Below are 19,783 nucleotides of genomic sequence, written 5' to 3'. Positions count from 1 at the left end.
TGTACCCAGCGGCACGTCCTCCTCCCTCCGCCACCACCCACATACCTGGCGCACTGGGAGGCGCAGCACCAGGATGGTGTGGCATGGGATGGTGGCGAAGAGCACGCCGCTGGCAGGGTTGGGGCTGGGGTGGGAGGAAAAGTAGGTGGGAAAGGGAATAAAGTACCTAGGAAGAAGACTGAAAGGGAAGTGAGGTGGGCAAGGAAGGGAGACAGCTCGAGGGATGGGATGCACAGGTAGAGAGCCAAAAATTTTCACTTCAAGATCTGTGAAAAACCAAAAGGGACAGATGATGCTGCGCTTTCTTTCTACGAATGAGTAAAGGCAACTCTGGACCTGTGACTGGAGTCACACATCAGCCCACGTGGAGCTCCAGAACACCAACGCAGCTGCATACTGTGCTGGGACCTGCCCCCTTGTTTTCTGCCCCCTTGTTTTCCACCCCACAACGGGTGTGTCAACCAGTGGACAGGTGACAAAACTGGTCTGCAAATTCAGGACTGGGCTACAGTCAGATGCTAAACTGCATCTAGATACTGTTTTTCAATGAGGATAATTCACTGTAATTCTCAGATAGATGTTTATAGTCTTGTGTGACACCCTCTGCAAAGCCTCCAAGACGAGGAAGAAGGTGCTCAGGATGGGAAGAGATGCGCCGAGTGGGAGTGGGCTGCGTCCTTCTTATTTCCTTGATTTTTTTACCTTGATAAGTTTTCAAACTCTTATTAAAATAATTAGAAGAGCTGAAGGCAGGTGCATCACGCAGACATTGCAAGTTCACATATTCTGTGTTAGATGAAAGGGCCCTTCAGATACCCAGATCTTGGCACGAGTTCCCCATACATTGTGAAGGCAGATTGATTGATTTTGAGTGATGTGAAGGGGAAAAAAAAAAAGAAGACATTTCAGGTATGAAGCTCACTTCTGTCCCACATAGAAACACTTGCCAGTAAATAGTGTTAAGGAAGGTTAAGCAGAACAGACGAGACTGAGGTTTGGGGCTTAGCATAGTTTTCATTTGAAAAACAACTAAAAATAGCCCTTCTTTCTGAGCAGAACTTTTCTTTGTGTGTGGGCTCAAAGTCATAGCTGTTTCCTTTCCTGATGCAGGAATTTTTTTGGGACTCTTAGCTCCTGTTTGCAATAGCAGGCCAACAGAGATAGGGGAGCATGAGCTCATTTCTATTTTGGCTTGTACCTCATCGTAATTCTGAACTGTTTTCGAGCAGCAGAGAGTTTTGGTTGGTGCAATGAGGCAGGCAGTGAGCAGGCTGGTTTGTTTTCAGGCCACACTCCGAATCTGCAGGCCTGACTGTTATGAGCAATGTGCACGTGTCATGAACAGCATCTTGGGAGGATGTGCCGTAGCCGGCGCCTTTGTGTGACCTAAAGCTCCTGTCGCATGGTCTGGGGCTCCTTCACCTGTGCTGATGTTCCTCCTGTTGCATCAGGTCGCTGAACAGAGTAACTTGCACTAGCATGAGGAATTTTTATCGAGATAATCACATCTGTACTACAGCTTGTGCCAGCACTACTTCGTCAAGCAGGGTTGGAGTCAGTCACCTCCCGCAAGCTGCCAAAGGCAGCCCACAGGTGGGTTCTGAATGGCATCCAGGGAGTGCAGACACAATGCAGGGTGCTGGGAGCTCTGTTTCCTGACAGAGGCTCCTGAAGTCCAGCCTCAGCAAGAGCCAAGAGATGTCACACCCTGCAGACATGAGATGATGCTGAGCAGGTCATCAAGGGCACCAAGACTGCAGGAAAACAGCACCTCCTGGCTCCTGCTAAGTTTTTACTAGCAGGAATTAACTGCAAAAATAAAAATGCAGCCAGACACACTAGCCCTAAATGGTTGCCAACCACTGAGGAGTGGGAATATGATTTTTTTTCACACTCCTGACCATGATGCAGCTACTTTCAAGTGCGGCACAGCCCTCAGAGAACATGGTCTGCTCTGCTGTGCTCCTGTCACTTCAGGGGAAAACCTATTTACCTTAGCTTGGGAAGCATCAGGTTAGCAGGTATCTTCTAGTGAGGAGAAATAACGTAAAATGTCATTCTGGAATATGCCCAAACTCTTCCCATGTTCACTAGATGATCTGTAAAATAATTAGACCTGCAAATCATTGGCTAATGCTTCAGACTGCACAGCTCAGTAGGATTTGGCAGGAGAAAAAGTCTCCAAAATGTGCCAGCAACACACAAGAACACTATTTATTACCCACGTGTTTTTGCAAAACCACTTCACTAAATAACAGAATGCACAACCTCACTGCAAACAAACACACACACATTGGTTTTCTATACACAGATGTGCGAGAAAGAATGATCTGTTATAATTAGCCTTACTCTAAATAAAGAGAATTTCATTAACTCGGTCATAAGGTTACTATAGCATGAAGGCAACTGCACAATAATACAATGTGTTAGTGCAAAGGCAGATATCCAGCTCTCTTCAACAATACAAAGATGATTTACTGCAGTGCCTCTCACCTGACAACTAACTCATGGAGGGGACAGAAAATCTCTCATGCCAACAAGGAAGCCGCCAGGGCTCATTTTCCTCTGATCTTCAGGTACACAGTGATCTGGTAATCAGTCTGTTCCAGAGATCACGTCTCCGATAACCCGTGCCCTTTGACCACCCCTCGCTAGAGATGCAGTGAAAGGACTCTACGAGCTACTGCTGTGACTCCCTACAGACCAGAAAGAGCCAGAAAGGAGCGAGGCCGGCAGCTTCCCAAGCAGTGCACGGTAAGCAGAATGGTAATCTGGTGAAAAAGCTTCCACACATCCTCTTGCAGAAGCAGAGGCATGCGAGAGACAACCATCCCCGACTCTCTTTCTTCCACCCCACAGTTGGCCAGCAGCAGAAAGCAGAGCCCGAGGAAATCTGTTTGAGGCTTAAGAAATGCACAGTCATTCCTAAAAATGTGCAATACCAAAAAAAGGTACTACATTGAAGTTCTGCAACCACTTTCCTCTCACCTTTATTGATATTACACTTTGCTGTCCCACAGCCTTCACTTTTGAGAAAAAGAACTGTAGGGAATTCTGCTTTCCCCTGATGGAAATACATTAGTCTATGGCAAAGAATATGGAAAACTGTTCCCAGTTGTCTGAGGAATGAGGTGAAGCAGGCTTCAGTCCTGTAATGGATATATAACCTCAGACCTTTACTTTCAATGAGATCTGGCCGTAAGAAAGGAAATCCCTCTGGAAGGCTGAAGGCTGTAGGTGTGCTCCTGTGAATCAAATTTCAGGACTGGGCTTGTACACAGTGCTTCAATTATGCTGGACTGCTTTAGCTGCACTGATGGCAGGCAATGCCAGGTTATTTTTCCTAGCTCTGTTGCAGGTGAATTCTGCAGAACAGAGTCTTATTTTGATAGTATTTCTCAAAATATTAAAACATATACTTTATATTTTATTGTCAATTTTATAGGAAAAAAAAACCATAATGCCTCAGTTTACATTAGGTGCAGCTCTGCCCATGGGATTGTTCACATATTTGGTTTTTCTTGTATGGCTATGTCACAAACCTCCTATGTGAAAAGGAAGGGGAGATTTAGGAAGCCTCTGTGTGCCTGCGTGTGTGTGTGTGTGTGTGTGTGTGTGTCTGTCTCCATACGCGTGCACCATTTAGCATTGGCTTGTTTTGCAAGCAGAATGATGGCTTTATGATGATGATCCATTTGTTCTTACCACATGCATAGCTGACATTAAGGTATTTTGTCACTCCAGGTAGGCATGGACTTCCGAAATCCCGGCTAGTGACAATGACTTTGCATCTCTGTTTCCCGTAACACCTTTTTGACAAAACTTCTAGTGCCGTGTAAGATAAACAGTCTGAAAGAAAAATACATGCCGTAAATATACAACACTGGTGTTATCACAAATTACACCTGCTACATGCACAACTAGAGATACAAATCTGCTATTGATTTCAGGCATATGTTTGCCTAAGCAAGATTTCAGAATTAAATATTAAGATTTGTCAATGCAAGGAAGTCAGCTGCAATGAGCATGTGAACTTGCAGCAAGTTAACTATGTCACGTTGACTTCCAGGCGCGTGCTCTGGTTGCAATAAGACTCCTGTCGATCTCCACATGAGGTTGTATCAGTGTAAGACCTCTGTGTTCCCTTCATGATCACTTGGAAAAAACCAAGCACATTCAAATAGCTCTCCATCTATTCCATCTCAAGATGAGTGTGCAAATAAAGGGAGATGCAATGCTGTCTGCAGGTCTTTCTCTTGGTCCTTGGGTTATTGAGATGATTTGACAGAATGCCTAATTTCAGTTCAGATCAGGTGAGATCAATTTGTGTGTCATAACAGCTAGGGCTACAGTGAAGTCTGGTGTATTAAAGGCTTTGATTTATTATGCCTGTCCGTGGTAGGAGCTATTCTACCGTCGCAAAGAAGTCAAAATGGGCTCAATATTTAACCAAGGAAACATTTGGCTTCTTCCTCCCACACCAAATTCCAGGCTGTTCCAGTAAGGCTGTCACAACAAGCCAAGTTTGCAAGCCTGAAGCAACCTCAACAGTATCTACACTGTACTGCCTCCGTGCTGTAATTACATGAGGTAACTCTCATCATTTTCAAAGCAGCTTAAAATACCCCTGACTTTGTGCAGATGAAGAGCGCCCAGATTGCTGAACCTCTCCCTGTGGACCGAGCAAGAAGCATCTGCCCTGTGTGAAAACCTGCCTTGCTGACATTTACCCTTGGAGTCAGGATTTCTTTATTCAAGACTTATGCCTCCTACCACAATTTATAAAATAATAAGACTTGATTAACAGGATTTTACACTGAAGTTGAAATTATTTGAGTGGGTAAAGTGTGTGTGTCAGACAAACTTTTTAAAAAATCTGTTTTAAAGAAAGAAAGAAAGAATATCTCTAGATGTTATTAAATTCCCAGTATCCACATGTGCTAAGCTCAAGCTGCAAAGCAAAAGCACTCCTTAGTTCTGGTTTCTAAACAGGAAGTATGCAGAAATGACAAATCTCAGAGTAACACTTTTCTGAAGCTGTCTGCTTCCAGTCAGCGTTAACTCACACATTTTGTGACTTTCTGTGGATGACAGATATTTCTCATTCTAGTCTTCTGAGGTAGGGACATTCTAGAGGTCTGAAAACATATTTTTCTGGGCATTAAACCAGTCCTTCTTCCTATAACAAAACACACATAAGGACAGCACCTTGCCACCTGCCAACTGCTGAAGCTCATTTGTGCTGCTTTAGAGGAAGGAGAAACAGTGCTCACAAAGACACTCGAAAGGTTCCCCAAATTAGTCTTGTTCGGAAAGAATGGGGAGGTTTGAGAATGGATTTATTGACAAAGAAGATTCACCTTTAACATGTGAAAATGGGACAGGTTTGTGAGTTTTAGAGTCAATCCCCTGACACCAGCACTAAACAAGTCATATACTTGAGCATCGCCATTGGGAGACACTGGGCTGATTTGTTTGGAAAAGGGTTCGCAGGTTACCTTTGGACATGGATTTTTGGGAGAGCAACTCTTCTTCTGTCTTTTCAGAGACCTAAAATCCTAATGCCTGTGTATCCTCAGGCTGCTGGGCAGGCAGGGAAGGCTGACCTAAAACACTGGGAGTTCTGATAAATTAACTCAGCTGTTTTAGTTTCCCTTCCTGGCGATTTTAGATGAGTAAGGATGTATTTGGGTGGACATTTTAGGCAGCCAAGTAGCTTATTCTGGCAAGTACAAAAACAACTGAAGAATATCAGGAGGAATTATCAGATGATTCATAAATGAATGGATTGGGAGCACAGCAGCAATTTGGCAAACTAAATTATGTTTTCTACAAAATTTTTTGCCCTTCGAGCTACTCACTGTCTTAAGAAACAGGAGGCTGTTGTGCTGATGGTTTTCTACAAATTCAGTGGTACACTGAATACATGTTTCATTTTGCTTTTGGCAGATGTTTGCTCATGTTTCTCTGGGAGTTAATAGCTTCTTATCGTCTATATTCATGTTGGATTTGGCTCCACTACCTGAGGAGCCAGTCGTCATATGCCCAAAGGCTCTTGGCAGGCCAGTGTTTGGAGCTCTTCCCAAGGCTTGCCTGGTGTCACAGGTGAGTAAATGCAAGGCCGACTTGCCTTTGCAGGAAAGCCCAGAAGTTAACTGTAAAGATCTGTAAAGACCCCTCCCCCTATTTAACAGCTTCCTGGGGTCTAACAAGATTTTGGCTTCTAGTGATTCAGTCAAAAAATGTTCTGTTTTTTTTCTCTCTGGTTTTTGTGCATCCTTGCTATCTCCTCACTAGCTCTCCCGGCAGCTACAATGCCAGCTAAGCAATGAGTTCAGCTCGGAGGAATTCTGTGTACTCAGTACCAAAGGCTACTTTTTCAACATCTGCAGCTTGGTCTGTACAACCGCCCACAAAACGACATTACAGAAGTCTATCGGCACCGAAGTCAGAGGAATCAGAGTGTGCCAAAGGGGCATTCAAGCTGGTTTCAACCAAATTTGCTTGGGGCCTAACACCAATCTAGTTGCAGCAACATAGAGCTTGCACTAGGAATAACTTATCCTCCTTCTGGTCAAGCACCTTATTGCTGTGTTTGAATGAGGAGAGGATTCAGTCAGTGCTGCGTTTTCAGTAAATGAGTGAACGGTCCCACTGAACGGTCCCGAAGAAATCGCAAACCAGGAGAAGAACGTAAATATGCAATGCGTCTTCCTTCTGAATATTGAAGTGAGGCATGCATATGTTTATGGGGCTTGCTATATCAGTACTGTATGTTTAAAATAAACTGCCTCTTGAAAGGCACTTTCCCGGCATGCTAAAAGGCCGGTGGCATCCACCAGCTGTGGCAGAAAAGGCAGCAATGTGTGGCTGGGAAAACATTCCATTCTTCTCGCCTTTCTCCCAAAGTTGCCTGCTACGCACCAAGACTGTTGGTGGATCTTTTGAAGCAGACGCTTATATGGATGGCATGGAGATACGGGTGTCAAGAAGAGGTTCTTAATGCCGTAATAAACTATCAAATCTGACTGCAGCTATTTAACAGTTAGAGTAGAAAGCCTTGTTTCTGGAGGAAAGGCTCTTTCAGCTCCCTAATTAGCTTTGTTTAGTAAAGTTTTGGCATGCAAATGACATGCCATAAATCACGCAGGCTTTAATGAGAAGCAATTTGTCTTCTGGTTTCTTAAAGCTTCTCTCAATGCAGACAGTAGGAGCCTTCCCTCCCTTTCTTTCCACCCTGCCACACAAGACCTGGAGGTGATGGAGCAGCTGAGCATTTTGTGCCAAGCTCTGGCAACAGCGTCCTGTCACACCCTCTCCAAACATTGCTAATTGCCATCTTCTCACACATCAATACGCACAGGCCCAGCCTCAAGACACGGTGGGTAGGGGATGTGTCTCAAACATGGATCTGCATGACATAAAACGTAATGTGCTGGTGAAGGACCAGGACACCCAAAAGAGGAACCCCTCCACAATGTGTCACTGGAGCCCAGCTGCTTCTTGCTTTCACCCCAAACTGCTGGCTTATGGTGCTTTCTGGGCTGTGCCTACTTGCAAAAGAATAAGGAGCTTGCTTTTAAAACCAACTGAAAGCAGAGATTTCACACTACCAAATCGGGATGGCTTGTGCTTTGTGGAGCCCAAATATCAGCTCTGGGGATAAGAACTGACAAGGGGAAGCTATGGAGTTCAGAGCAAGTGAAGGCTGCAGACTCCTAAAGAAAGTTACCATAATAGCATGGTAATTTATGCAAAAGCATGGCACACAGGGTCCTGCCTACGCATCGGAAGAGGGCCACTCGAACCGCCGATTCCAGCAAAAACACACAATATGATCAGCAGCGCTTATGGAAAGTGTTGCTGATACCTTTATATTCCAGGTCCAAGTACTGTCAGTAAACAAGGCGGTAATGATACGCTAAAGATACTACATACTGCCAGTACAGGTCGTTCCTTAGAAGCCAATACAGCACTAAGGCTTTCCAAAAAGCTGCACCCTCTCTCTCCCTCTCACTGCAGTGCTTGTTGTGAGACCCTTGTAAGCCTGCATGAGATCAGCCCATTGCTTGGTTTTATTTACAAGCGGCTCTAAGTTCAGAATCCAGTCTGGAAGTGTTTTGCACACAAAAAAACGTCCCTGGTCTTTCTCTCCTTCTTGCACGTGCGTACGTACAGAGCCGGGGATCCATCTGCCAGCACAAACACTGAGGGCAAGAGATAAGGGGAGCTCCACGCGTGCCGGCGGCCAGCAGGCACCAGGCTCCCTCTGCTCAAACACTCGTTGCTTTGCTCTGCACCATTTGGGTCTGCAGGAGTTCCTTGGCTTACTTTAGACTGGAGCGCCAACTTTTCCAAACAGTTCAAAAATCTAAGCTAAAAAAAAAAACTATACACAAGGACACCACTGAATTTCTGGTAAAGAAAACATTAATGGGTGAAGCGACGTGCGTCTGAGCGTGCTTCAAAGCAACTTCAAACAGCTGCTACGCAAAATGTGACCTTCCCTGTCCACCTCAGCAGCAAGTTAACAGGACTGTAAAAATAGTGGTTGCACTCTTCTTCCCTTCAAACAATTGCTTCTTATCCTGCCACTGCTTCAAACACCTTTTATTTTTGGGGAGCTTTGTCTTGACAAGATTTGTCGGGGCCAAGGGGTGCAATGGCTCCTACTGGCACCTTTTGGGGCCCAAAACACCTAAACTTCACAGTTTGCACAGGACAAGGAATTTTTCAGATCTGATGTCTGCACACGGAGAGAGCTGGCTTAAGTGGCCCTTTGAATTGTCCACAATATTGATACCAAAAAAAAAAACCCCAAAAAAAGGAATCACAGTGTCACAAAATACTGTTATATAACAAAATCATGATGCCTTGTTGGGCTGAAAGGAATCAACAGGATTCTGGAAATCTCTCTTTCTTGCCTTGCTAACACCCCTTTTTCTTAGCTGAATGCCATTTCACCAGGAAGAGGGGATTAGGACAAATCCCAGCCCCAGGGTATGTCATGCCATGGTGCAAGCCGTGATGAGAGTGCCGGAATTCTTCACTCCCCCTCCCTTGACCTCCCAAAAGTGAGAATGGGTAAAAGAGAGAGCTGTGCTGGAAAGGACCCTACCTTCCAGCAATGGAGGTACGCAATTCAGGGCTCTGCTGGTCATTGGTGCTGGAGAAGTGCACATCTGAGCAGCCAGTGCACATCCAGGTGAAATTCCTGGGAAGGACATTTTAGTGTTCTAGCTCGCAAGTTGCAGCTAGAGGCGACCCACTACCAAGCCTTCTTCCAAGTACTTTCATGTATTAACAAGAGTAATTTATGTTCTGGGAAGTATTTGTTGACCTGAATCTTCCTTGTACTCTCTCTGGCAACCTGTTCTGGCATAACTCTTTAACTTCTTTCGGCCAATAAATGTTCTCTCTCCTCATGCACATGTTAGTACAAATATAAAACAGACAGCATGTCAGAAAAGGCAACAACTCACACAGGAACAAACTGCTGCGGTTTCCTGCTTTGGTGCTGGGCACAATAGATTCCTCTAAGCAGAACCATCTGCTACAAAACTGCACTCAAAAAAGTTTTCGTTTTCTTGTGCCATTTTTTATAATCTTCGTAAAACAGGGAAGTTACTTTCTGTAATTTCTCTACACTCTTAACAGTGCCAGTCATTTGAACAGCTGCAGAAGCAGGACACTGCTTGGAGTTTTTTGTTTTCCTGCAAAGATCCAGAGTTCCTAAAAGGGAAATAATTCCCTCTGCTTCAATAAACTCTACTACTGATGGTAGGAGCTTACTTTACAGAACAAACTTTTCCTGAAGGCAAAATATCCTAAAAGGCCTGGAGACAAATTTTATGCACTGTCCTTTAAAGCAGGCTAACAGTGACCACTCGTTGGAACGAATGGCCCTGATGACAAGTCAGAGAGCAAGATCAGAGACACGTAAAAATACCGTATTTCAGTTTGATGGTGAAAGTGATAAAAAACAGGAAAAAATGTTTTATAGTGATCTTATATGGAAATTTCACATTCTTTGACAAATCCTTCCCCTTCCCCAAACTGCACTGAACAAGATGAGTTGTTCTAAGTGCTGCTTTTTGCTTCTGGTCATTTTTAAGAAAAACAAGAAACGTTTGGAAATGAAGGGTGCAAGTTACACATGTAATTACATCTCAGTCTTGGCACTGAATTAGTGCTGTCTTAATGACTGTGGTACATGATAAAGAGTTTCTTGTACTCAGTAGTTCAAACCCTTACCCAAATTCAAATCTTCTCTTTATCTGAATCAGAACAGGGACTTCAATGTATGTTTCCCACAACGCATCCTGCGCGCGCTTTTCAGTTGGCATTGTCTCATGCTCAAGTTGTTCCACTGCCTACTGTAAGCAAGTCTTAACCAGACCAGAGGACAACTCTGCTGTAAAGGCTTTATATAGCAGGGATGATGCCATGATGCTATTGCTCTTCCTCCTCCTCTGTACTGAAAATGGCACGTAAGTAACTTTATTAAACTGGCTCATAAAACTAGTTCCAATGGGAGACAGTCATGCTAAATGTTGAGCTAAGGCTCAGGATCCTACAAGTGCTCCGAGGATACAGAGATAAAATCACAGAATCGTGAATACTAAGGGTTGGGAGGGACCTGTCACCTACTCCAATCCCCCTGCAAGGAGCAGGGGCATCTCCAACCAAATCAGGTTGCTCAGAGACCCATCTAACCTGGCCTTGAATGCTTCCAGGGATGGGGCATCTACCACCTCTCTGGGCAATCTGTTCCAGTGCCTTATCACCCTCACTGTAAATTTTTTTTTCCTAATGTCCAATCTGAATCTAACTCCTTCTATCTCAAAACCACCTCCCCTTGTCCTATCACAACAGGCCCTGCCGAAAAGTTTCTCCCCTTCTTTCCTGTAGGCCCCCTTTAGGTACTGGAAGACCACTACAAGGTCTCCCTGGAGCCTTCTCTCCTCCAGGCTGAACAGCCCTAATTCTCTCACAGGAGAGGTGCTCCAGCCCTCTGATCATCTTCGTGGCCCTCCTCTGGACCCTCTCCAACAGGTCCATGTCTCTCCTGTGCTGAGGGCCCCAGAGCAGGATGCAGTACTCCAGGTGGGACACAGTACACCAGAGCAGAGCAGAGGGGCAGAATCACCTCCCTCAACCTGCTGGCCATGCTTCTTTTTATGCAGCCCAGGATGCAGTTGGCTTTCTGGGCTGCAAGTGCGCACTGCTGGTTCATGTTGAACTTCTCATCCACCAGAACCCCCAAGACCTTCTCCTCAGGGCTGCTCTTGATTCATTCTCTGCCCAGCCTGTATTTATGCTTGGGGTTGACCCTGACCCATGTGTAGCACCTTGCACTTGGCCTTGTTGACCTTAATGAGGTTTGCACAGGCCCACTTCTCCAGCCTGTCAAGGTCCCTCTGGATGGCATCCCTTCCCTCCAGCATGTTGACTGCACCACACAGCTTGGTGTTGTCATCAAACTTGCTGCGGGTGCACTCTATTCCACTGTCCATGTTGCCGACAAAGATGTTAAACAGGGCTGGTCCCAATATTGACCCCTGAGATGGATTTATATACCCTATTTCCTGCATGGAGAAGTGCCTTTATGCTAAGGAAATTTTATGCCTTCCTGTGTTCCCTTTGAAGCATAGCTCCAAAAATCTGTCAGCTGATTTGATACACTGTTCACAGAATAACGGTAATTCAGAATACATCTGCCTCAGTCCAAAGGTGCTCTTTGTCATTAATTGCTTATCAGCTATATTACTTGTAACACAAGATCACCAAAATCTAGAGAAGTATCTAATTAATTCAATATCCAGCATTCCTAGCAGGGTCATATCCAGTATGGATAGATGCAAAACTCTTGAGCTCAACAGAGACCTCTTACACATGTCATTAGGACCTACAGATGACTTCTCTTCTGCATAGTGCTAAAAACCACCGTACAGTTTCCCCGCGATGCACTGAAAGAAATGGAAAGGCTCAAGCACTGTCTTCAGGCTGAAATGCACAAATGTGGGTAGGAGCAACAACTGGATGTGCATTGGAGCAGATTTAGCTTTTGGTGCAAACATATACAGGTATGTGGGCTCTGATTCAAGAATGAAGAGCAGCTGAAGTAAGTTTTCTAAATTGTCTCAAATCATTAAAGTCACATTGACATTCAAGTTACCATTACTTTCTCTGAGAGAAAGGTACAGAGGCATTTAAAACATCTAATTATGCACCCACTCACATCTGTATGTGCTTAAATAACCACATAAATAAGATTTAAGCTTGAGATGGATAGGTCTGGACTCAATTGGATTTGGCTCCTAAGTGCTAAGTCTTTTGTGATAACCAAATGTGTACTCCCAAGCCACGTCGGTGCTTTTGAAAATTATATTCACTGGCACCATGCAGGAAGAGGTCAAGCACTTTCATTAAGCAATGGGAAATCTATACAAGGATCTACCTTCTATAGATTTACCTCGTGTTTGTCCCAGGTTTTATGCTCTCTCCTATTACCTCTGGTTTAGGTTGCATTATACAACACAAATCCAGCAATAGCCAGGGTGCTGCTCAAGAGGTGCTCGTTTGCAGGGGGCCATAGCAGAGAGTTTGTTGCTGTTGCGAATTCTTTCTCCATTTATACTGGGAAACTTTATCCAGCAAGAAGGGTTTGCAGTATTCTGATCTATGAACTGCAAGTTCTGACATTAGAGGCAAGCGAGTGATTTCCAGAGGTTAATGAAGTGCAAGAAGTAAGTACAATGGCAGCCTCTCTCGATCAACTGAGCTATCTCTGCTCCACTTTGCGCCATACACTAACACCGCCATCACGAAGGATGATGTGTGAGTTTGTCAGAAACCTGCTAACATGTTTCCACCACAGAACAGACAGGGAGAGCTAACGGCTGTGTGAAGGACAACATAAGACAGCCAGTGTGAAACACAGACTTGGCAATTTTAAATAGATTCTTGTCTAAGAATAGATTACAATTTTCAGCCAATACATTTTTAATAATATCTATACAAATAAACAGAAACACTGGCTTGCAGTCAAACGGCTTTTAAGACTAATTATTGATCTCTTCTTGATGTTCAGAGATGCTTCTTATAGATTTCCCTTGTAGCATGTTTCTTAGGAGTAAAGCTCAGCGTTTGCACAGGGCTGGCATCAGTCACGTAAGTCCTTTCCTGCGTGGTATTAAGGGATTTAAACAGCACACATATCTTGTGCTGGCCTTCTACATGGCATGAAAATTTTCCTTCATACCTTCAGTGCCAACCACTGAACATATTATTCACATAAACAACAAGCACTTTTGCAACCACATGCTATTTTAAATTTAGATACTTAGTGACAAAAAATTAGTCGTAAGTCATTGATCATGCACCAGCTGAGACCGTACAGTGAAGTAAATGACTGGTTATAAAGACAGACCATACAACTACTTAATGATGTTTTGGGTTCTTTAACCTATTCAAAAGTGAATGGTCTGGGCCTGAAGGTGTTCACAGTCCGAACGAAATATTAGTATTATAGCAACATTAATATATTGTTTCTATATTAATTACTGCTACAGCGATGCTAAAATTATATTTTTATATATATATTGGGATGCACCTGTACTAGTAAATCAGCAGTGAGAGGGCATGTTTCTAGCACTGCAACACAGAGCTCCGGTCTGATGAGTAAGGTCCCTGCACTCGTCTGGCCCGGGCCAACAGCATCCTCTCAACAACTCCCCATCGCAGCTGAGGAGCCAGCGCAGGCCAGGGAGCAGCCCCAGGAGGCAGTTTGCATGCAGTCATCCTGCTTTGGAGGGTAAGAGTTTAGTATTGCATACACAGGACATTCCTGCCTGCTGGACTTGGTGCCAGAGAGAAGCCCTAGGCACATTTAATTTTTCAGCACACTACCACAGTCCTGGAGTCTGGTCATACAACAGCATCTAAAGCAATGGACCCTGACCTATGCACCCTATCTTTACAGTCTGCGTTTAAGGCAGAGTTGGCAGAAACAGAGATCAGAGAAAAAAGTAGCAGTAAGACAAGGAGCCGTGACACTTAGATTCCCTAATCATTGTCAGAAGTTGGAGGAAGAAGAGAGGCAAACAGCTGATATTTAGTATACATCACCTAAGTTCAAGACAGCCAACAGAACTAGAGTTTTTGATGTTCATCATACTATGGACTGATTAACTATATGAAAGTTTATTACATTGCTGCATTTCTTACTCTTATGTTTCTCCCTCATACTGGGCAATTTGTTTGAGTTTCAGAAATAATCTTGTATTTCAATCACTGGTGCTTTCAAAACGCCATTGCTCTTGCACCTGAAGTTGTCTCCCGGTCTGCTGCCCCTCCTCCCTGTGCAACTACTTGGAGAAGGTCTATCAAGAGAGTAAAAACATACCAAAGGGGGGGACACGCTCCACTTCTGTCGAGCAGACGTTCTCCTCGTGTGCCCATCTGCCGTAGGTGGCGGAGTAGATGATAAGGAACTTGGACTCCTGACAGTGGAGTTTCAGCTCCTGGTTTTCACATGCCAATTTGGTTTTGTATTCAGCTAAAATAGAAGCAAATAACAACATGGTAGCATGAGGCAATTTACTAAGCTGGACCGTTAACAGCAAATAGCAGCATGACAGAAAATGGCTTTTCTGCAAGTTTTGTTGTGAATGATATGTGGCACAATTACAACCAGAGACAAGGCCAATAGCAAAGCAGAGTGTTTCCCCCAACTGAATTGTTCCCGTATGACTCTCTAAAGCCTCCAGCTCCTTTTTGAACTGAATTAAAAAGTTAACTTTTGCCAATCTCCTTTCCCAGTGGAACAGCCTCCCCCCTTCCCGCCTGATTTCCTGGCCCGCTTTCCAGTGCTGCTCAGTAGGAGAAGCCTCATCCTTTCCTTTTGTCTCTCCCCGGGGACAATGTTGCATTCTACGCCTACTTCAGATGCCCGCCTGAGCGCTGAGAGCCTCCAGCCACTCATCAATCATGGGGACGGCTGGCATCTCCCAGTGCCACCACGTACGGCACTGGGCGAGCGCCGAAGAATGGGAGGCACAAAGGCGTGGGGACGGGCTATGTATCCTGAGCCAGACAGTGCTCTTGGCTGTATTGGCACGGCCTCACCAAGGTCAGTGGGTTTCCCTGGGCGTGACAATCCAGCTCGGGCTGATTTGAAGGTTTTGCTGACAAAGCGATGTGAAGCAGGAGCCTGAGAAAAATACACCCCCTCCCTTTCTCAGCTGGCACAGGCGCTCCGGCAGCGCTTTGAGCATGGAGGTGGGCAATCCAGTGAGATCATCTTCCAGACAGCATGGTTTATCCCTCCTAGGGAACTGGTTAAAATCTGCCACCTGGAGTTAACCTGCCACTGGTTAAAATCTGGCCAAGGAGGTCTCTTGCTGGCCTAAGCAGCCACTCTGCTCGCAGCATTTTACTCCTTAAGTCTTCCTGGTCTACGTATGGTGGCAAACCTTTACACTGCAGATAAAGCCGTGGAGAAGAGCTTATTCTGCTCCATGTTTTTGTCCTTCAAAAATGTGAAAACAGGAAAAGGAGGTTCCAGGAGAAAAGGGAAACCTTATTGTTACTGAGCGGTATCCCTGTAAGTGGAGTGTGGGTGTTGGTGCTAGGAGAGAAAAGCCTCCTATCTATTCAATAAAGAAAACATTATTGTTTCATTTAGAATAGAACAGATAAAAAAAATGGGTTAATGTTCTTGGTAAGAATCCAGTTTCTTCCATTCAAGATCATCAGCAGTTTAAGTCTAAAAAGAACAATTTAAAAAAATACTTGACTTGCTGCAGATGGTTACCTCTGGAGAAGTACCTGCCATACCAGACACCCATGAGGATCAGGCCAAGAAAACAGAAGCTCTAACCCAAGAGCTGACAGCCTAAAGCTGGGCTCTGTGTCTGCATGGCTGTGCTTCGTGGTTGCCAGAGAGGCTGAGGAAGTACAGACACAGAAACAAACCCGCAAGTGGTATAAGACAAGAATAGGAATACAACAGAGACCCCTGCAGCAAAATATTTCCAAATCGATGAAAAATGAAGGGATCCAGGCCATTGCTTAAGTGCCCACTTGAAGGCAAGGAGAATGTAAAATATACTTATACTCAAGTGATTTCCTGAGTAAGGATGTTTTCCACAGCCAAGACTAACAATATTGGTAGCTTACCTACAAATATAAACTTCCTGTCATGTGAAATTAAGTAGTTTGCACTGGAACTGGACTATTCCTCAATTCTCAAGGAATTCTGAAGGAATCTTGCTGTTAAATACACTTTTGACCAGCTTTTGTAGAATTCAGATCACAGAGAATATTGCATATTAAAAGATACAGACACAGCTATGATACTCATATCCATCTACTATCAATAATGCAGTAATTGTAACATGTAAAAAAAATTAAACTATTAGGATAATAAAAGAGATCATTAAAATTTTACATTTCAGACATTTCTTTCCCCCTGATGAGTGGTCCAGCAAATCTCCCTGGGGGTTCTTGTGTCAGTGCTTCGCCACAGGTAACATCTGCCTACTTCACTCCCGTATCTCTGCTCCAACTTCAATACTCTGCATAAATTGGCCCTTCAGTTTGCTTGCCATCCCTGTTCCTACTCCACCAGTGATATCTATCTCAATGCTCTGATTAAAGAAAATCCCTTTTGTGCTTTCTCCTTTAGTTGTGGGATGGTATTTCTGAGTTGGCTGGTGAACCTACCCATAAATCATCATTCAACTATTTTCTTTGGAAGCCATTTCAGCCACACTGGGGACTAGCTGCCAAAAAAAGTTGAGCCCCCGGGCTACTGGGGCTTGTTCTCATATACAATAGCAACAAGAAAAACAATTAAAAAACACCAATAAATGAAACCTCATGATGATTATTTTAATCTTTCTTACACTTTTCTCATGTTTACAAAGTGCATTCTCCTTGAGGCAGGATTTGTCCCATTACATATCCAGACCAATTACCCGCAAAGAATACAGGTGATTCTACAATGAAATTCTGTAGTAAAGTTAGCCACGCGCGTGTATCCTCCAGCCATGATTCTATAAATGAGAGGTAGTAAAAAAGAATCTTTGAAAACTTTGGTTCTACCTCCTTAAGCATTTTTGCACATTCCTTATTATACCTTCTTCATCATTTGGATCCTTAGCCCAAGCATCTGTTTTTGCTCTTCAGCTCTATCTTTCCAAGATGACATTATGATTGCAACCTCTTTAAAAATAATTTCCAGAACATTTTTTCTTTCTAGTCTAATGTCTGACATCTGACTCTGCCAAACTACACTGGTCGTTAAATTGGCAGCAAGCACACTGAAGCTGCAAACAGAAAGGAGAGCTAAGGTAAAGTAGAAAAAAACAATTTGCCCTTAATCTAAGAGTCTCAAAACTTCACATGGATTTATGCAAAGCCTTCTGCAGTGGCATTTCAACCAAAACAAACAACAAAACACACACAAAAACACATTTGCCTGATGTGGATTACTTACTAGGTTTGCATTTAAAGGAGACAAGGAGGAATTTAGTGGTCCCTGGACACAGATCAGGTCCAAAAACCCGACTATTGACAAGGAGTTGGCAGGACCTCAGGTTTTGGCATTCATCCAGTACTTTCTAGAACAATGAGCAAAAAGGATAGGCTTGAAAACAAGGTATGAAGCTATACAGCAATAAGAACCTTAGTTGTTCTTTGCTCTATACAGGAGAGAAATAATTCCTTCACAACTTTTTGGCTATAAACATGTAAGAAACATCTGTATCATTCGATTTAGGCCACATCTCTACTGGACTTTGAGTCATGGACAAGTTTATGGGAACACATTCATAACAGCCATGCCCATGGCAACTCAGGATGTCACCAACTTGCTGTTGTTTATCACTTTTCCCCTTACTCCCCACAGGTCGGCCAGATCTCGCTGTCACCACAGCCTCAGTGGTACCCAGGACTTCCCGCAGAGTCCGGAGCAAGTGGGAACGCACTCAGCCTCCAATCTCTTCACTAATGCTTTGATGTACTCACACACTCGTGATACCATGTATGACAGTGTAACGTGCAGGTGAAGCATGGTAACTCAAAACCATGTATTTTTAACCAATTTATCTTGATCCACTTAAGTTTACCTAATCATGCTCTGTAACGCCTTCACGTGAAACAGTTCTAACTAATGACTTGGTTTGACCCCTAGCTTTAAGCCATATGTAGGACCTCCTGCTTAAGGGGCACACACTTCTTGCGTGCAGTTACACACATAGAGCCATAGCACAGTTTGGGTTGGAAGGGACTTTTAAGGTCATCTAGTCCAACTCTCCTGAAAGGAGCAGGGACATCTTCAACTGGATCAGGTTGATATGACTTGCCACTTGAACCAATTCCAAAACTGGTTTGATCGGATAGCACAGATGTGCCTGTCTATCCTAAGCGTGCTTGTCTATTTTTCTTTTTTTTTTAATGCTCTTCCAAGGCCATATCTACCACAGATTTTTTGGCCCAGCAATGTATTGTGGTTTGTACTGCTTCACTGGGAGTGGCAACAGAAGGAGGACAGTAAAAACGTCAGAAGTGTTATATGCAAAGGGTCATATGGACCCTCTCCAAGTTCAGCAAAAGGACTGTGAGTACTCCTAGTGCTCACATTGGTGTTTCGACTTCACCAGTGGATTCAGAATTGTAGCTATAAAAAATATTAAGACATTGCTCAAGATGAGTCTGCATCCATTTTTTAACACAGTCACAAGCCAAAGTACCTAAAAAACCCCTGCTTAATTGCAGCAGTGTACTTAAGAAGTTCCTATTCACCTTCAAAGCTCAGCTTAAGAGAGGGCCTATTTTTGGATAGTCTATGCTGTTGTGCCCAGGATTCTTGATGTTTAAAATCACAGTAACCCACAGTAAGGAGGGTGTTGTCTCTAGGTGACCCCACTCTTAACAGGAGTAACTGTAAGATACCATTCTCTGATAGTTTCAGGTACTCCTGTAAAATTTATGGGAAATTTTGCCTTGTTTCTCATCAGAAGGGGTCTCAGTCAAGTCTCTTTGGCCAAGAGGCCAAATCATAGATTTACCACTGTGATAGCACAAGCTGCACTCTTGTTTCTAGGCTGAGAGAGCTGGCAGTGGCTGAATCTCTCCTGTCATCCCTGGAAGCCATCCCTCTCAAGCAGAAACGACACACATTGGCAGCATATTGCAGAGATCCTGTAACTCTCTTGCCTTTTTGTTCCTGTTGGTAGAAGAGGAGGACTTGCATCCAACGCTTTTTGAGCATTAAGTGCACTCTAAAGAGTACAAAAGGGAAGGAAAAGCACAGCAGACTTCATTTTATCAATCAATTTTTCTTTTACAGAGTTGCAAGTCAAACAAATAACTCCTCCTTAGTTGGGATTGTTCTGGAACCGGCCAGTGAAACAGAGTTACATCTTTAGTAAGCGGAGATAGCGGTATCCTACTGAGTCACCTTCTGTCTCCATCTGAGCTGAATCATCTCCTGCCCATGTTTGTATTTTCTCATACTTAATGCACACAGTGGTTCCATTTTCTATCATGTTGCTCTGCAAAAACATGCAACCAGCCACAAAACCAGATACTCGTAATGAGCTAGCACTGGGCTGTTAATATCTCAAGACAAATCTTGCAGTTAGATCCTTTTAATAGGAGGTCATTGTAAAAAACACCTGTTATGCTTCCTCACAGCTGCAGGGTAGCATCATGCCCAATTATGCAGACTGCAGATGCGGTTCCAAAAGGGAAGGGGAGGAGAGATGAGGTCACT

At 44.0% G+C, this 19,783-nt stretch overlaps 1 protein-coding gene across 3 annotated transcripts in view; it reads right to left on the bottom strand.

Annotated features, from left to right (window-relative positions):
* The window catches only part of EVA1C (eva-1 homolog C), a 39,754-nt gene that overhangs the window by 3,209 nt on the left and 16,762 nt on the right, over positions 1 to 19,783 (bottom strand). For 2 of the 3 annotated variants that reach the window (XM_086764584.1, XM_086764577.1), the window contains exons 3-5: positions 17,504 to 17,627; positions 14,408 to 14,560; positions 3,706 to 3,849 (exon numbers count right to left, since the gene is read on the bottom strand). In XM_086764584.1, the coding sequence (XP_086620710.1) occupies positions 3,706 to 3,849; positions 14,408 to 14,560; positions 17,504 to 17,627 (421 nt within the window). The remainder of the gene's footprint in view (positions 1 to 3,705; positions 3,850 to 14,407; positions 14,561 to 17,503; positions 17,628 to 19,783) is intronic. The other variant, XM_086764590.1, reaches the window with a different exon arrangement.

This window comes from Chlamydotis macqueenii, chromosome 1, assembly GCF_036417535.1.
Source record: "Chlamydotis macqueenii isolate bChlMac1 chromosome 1, bChlMac1.mat, whole genome shotgun sequence".
Classification (NCBI taxonomy): domain Eukaryota; kingdom Metazoa; phylum Chordata; class Aves; order Otidiformes; family Otididae; genus Chlamydotis; species Chlamydotis macqueenii.
This window is presented reverse-complemented; position numbering and strand designations above follow the sequence as displayed.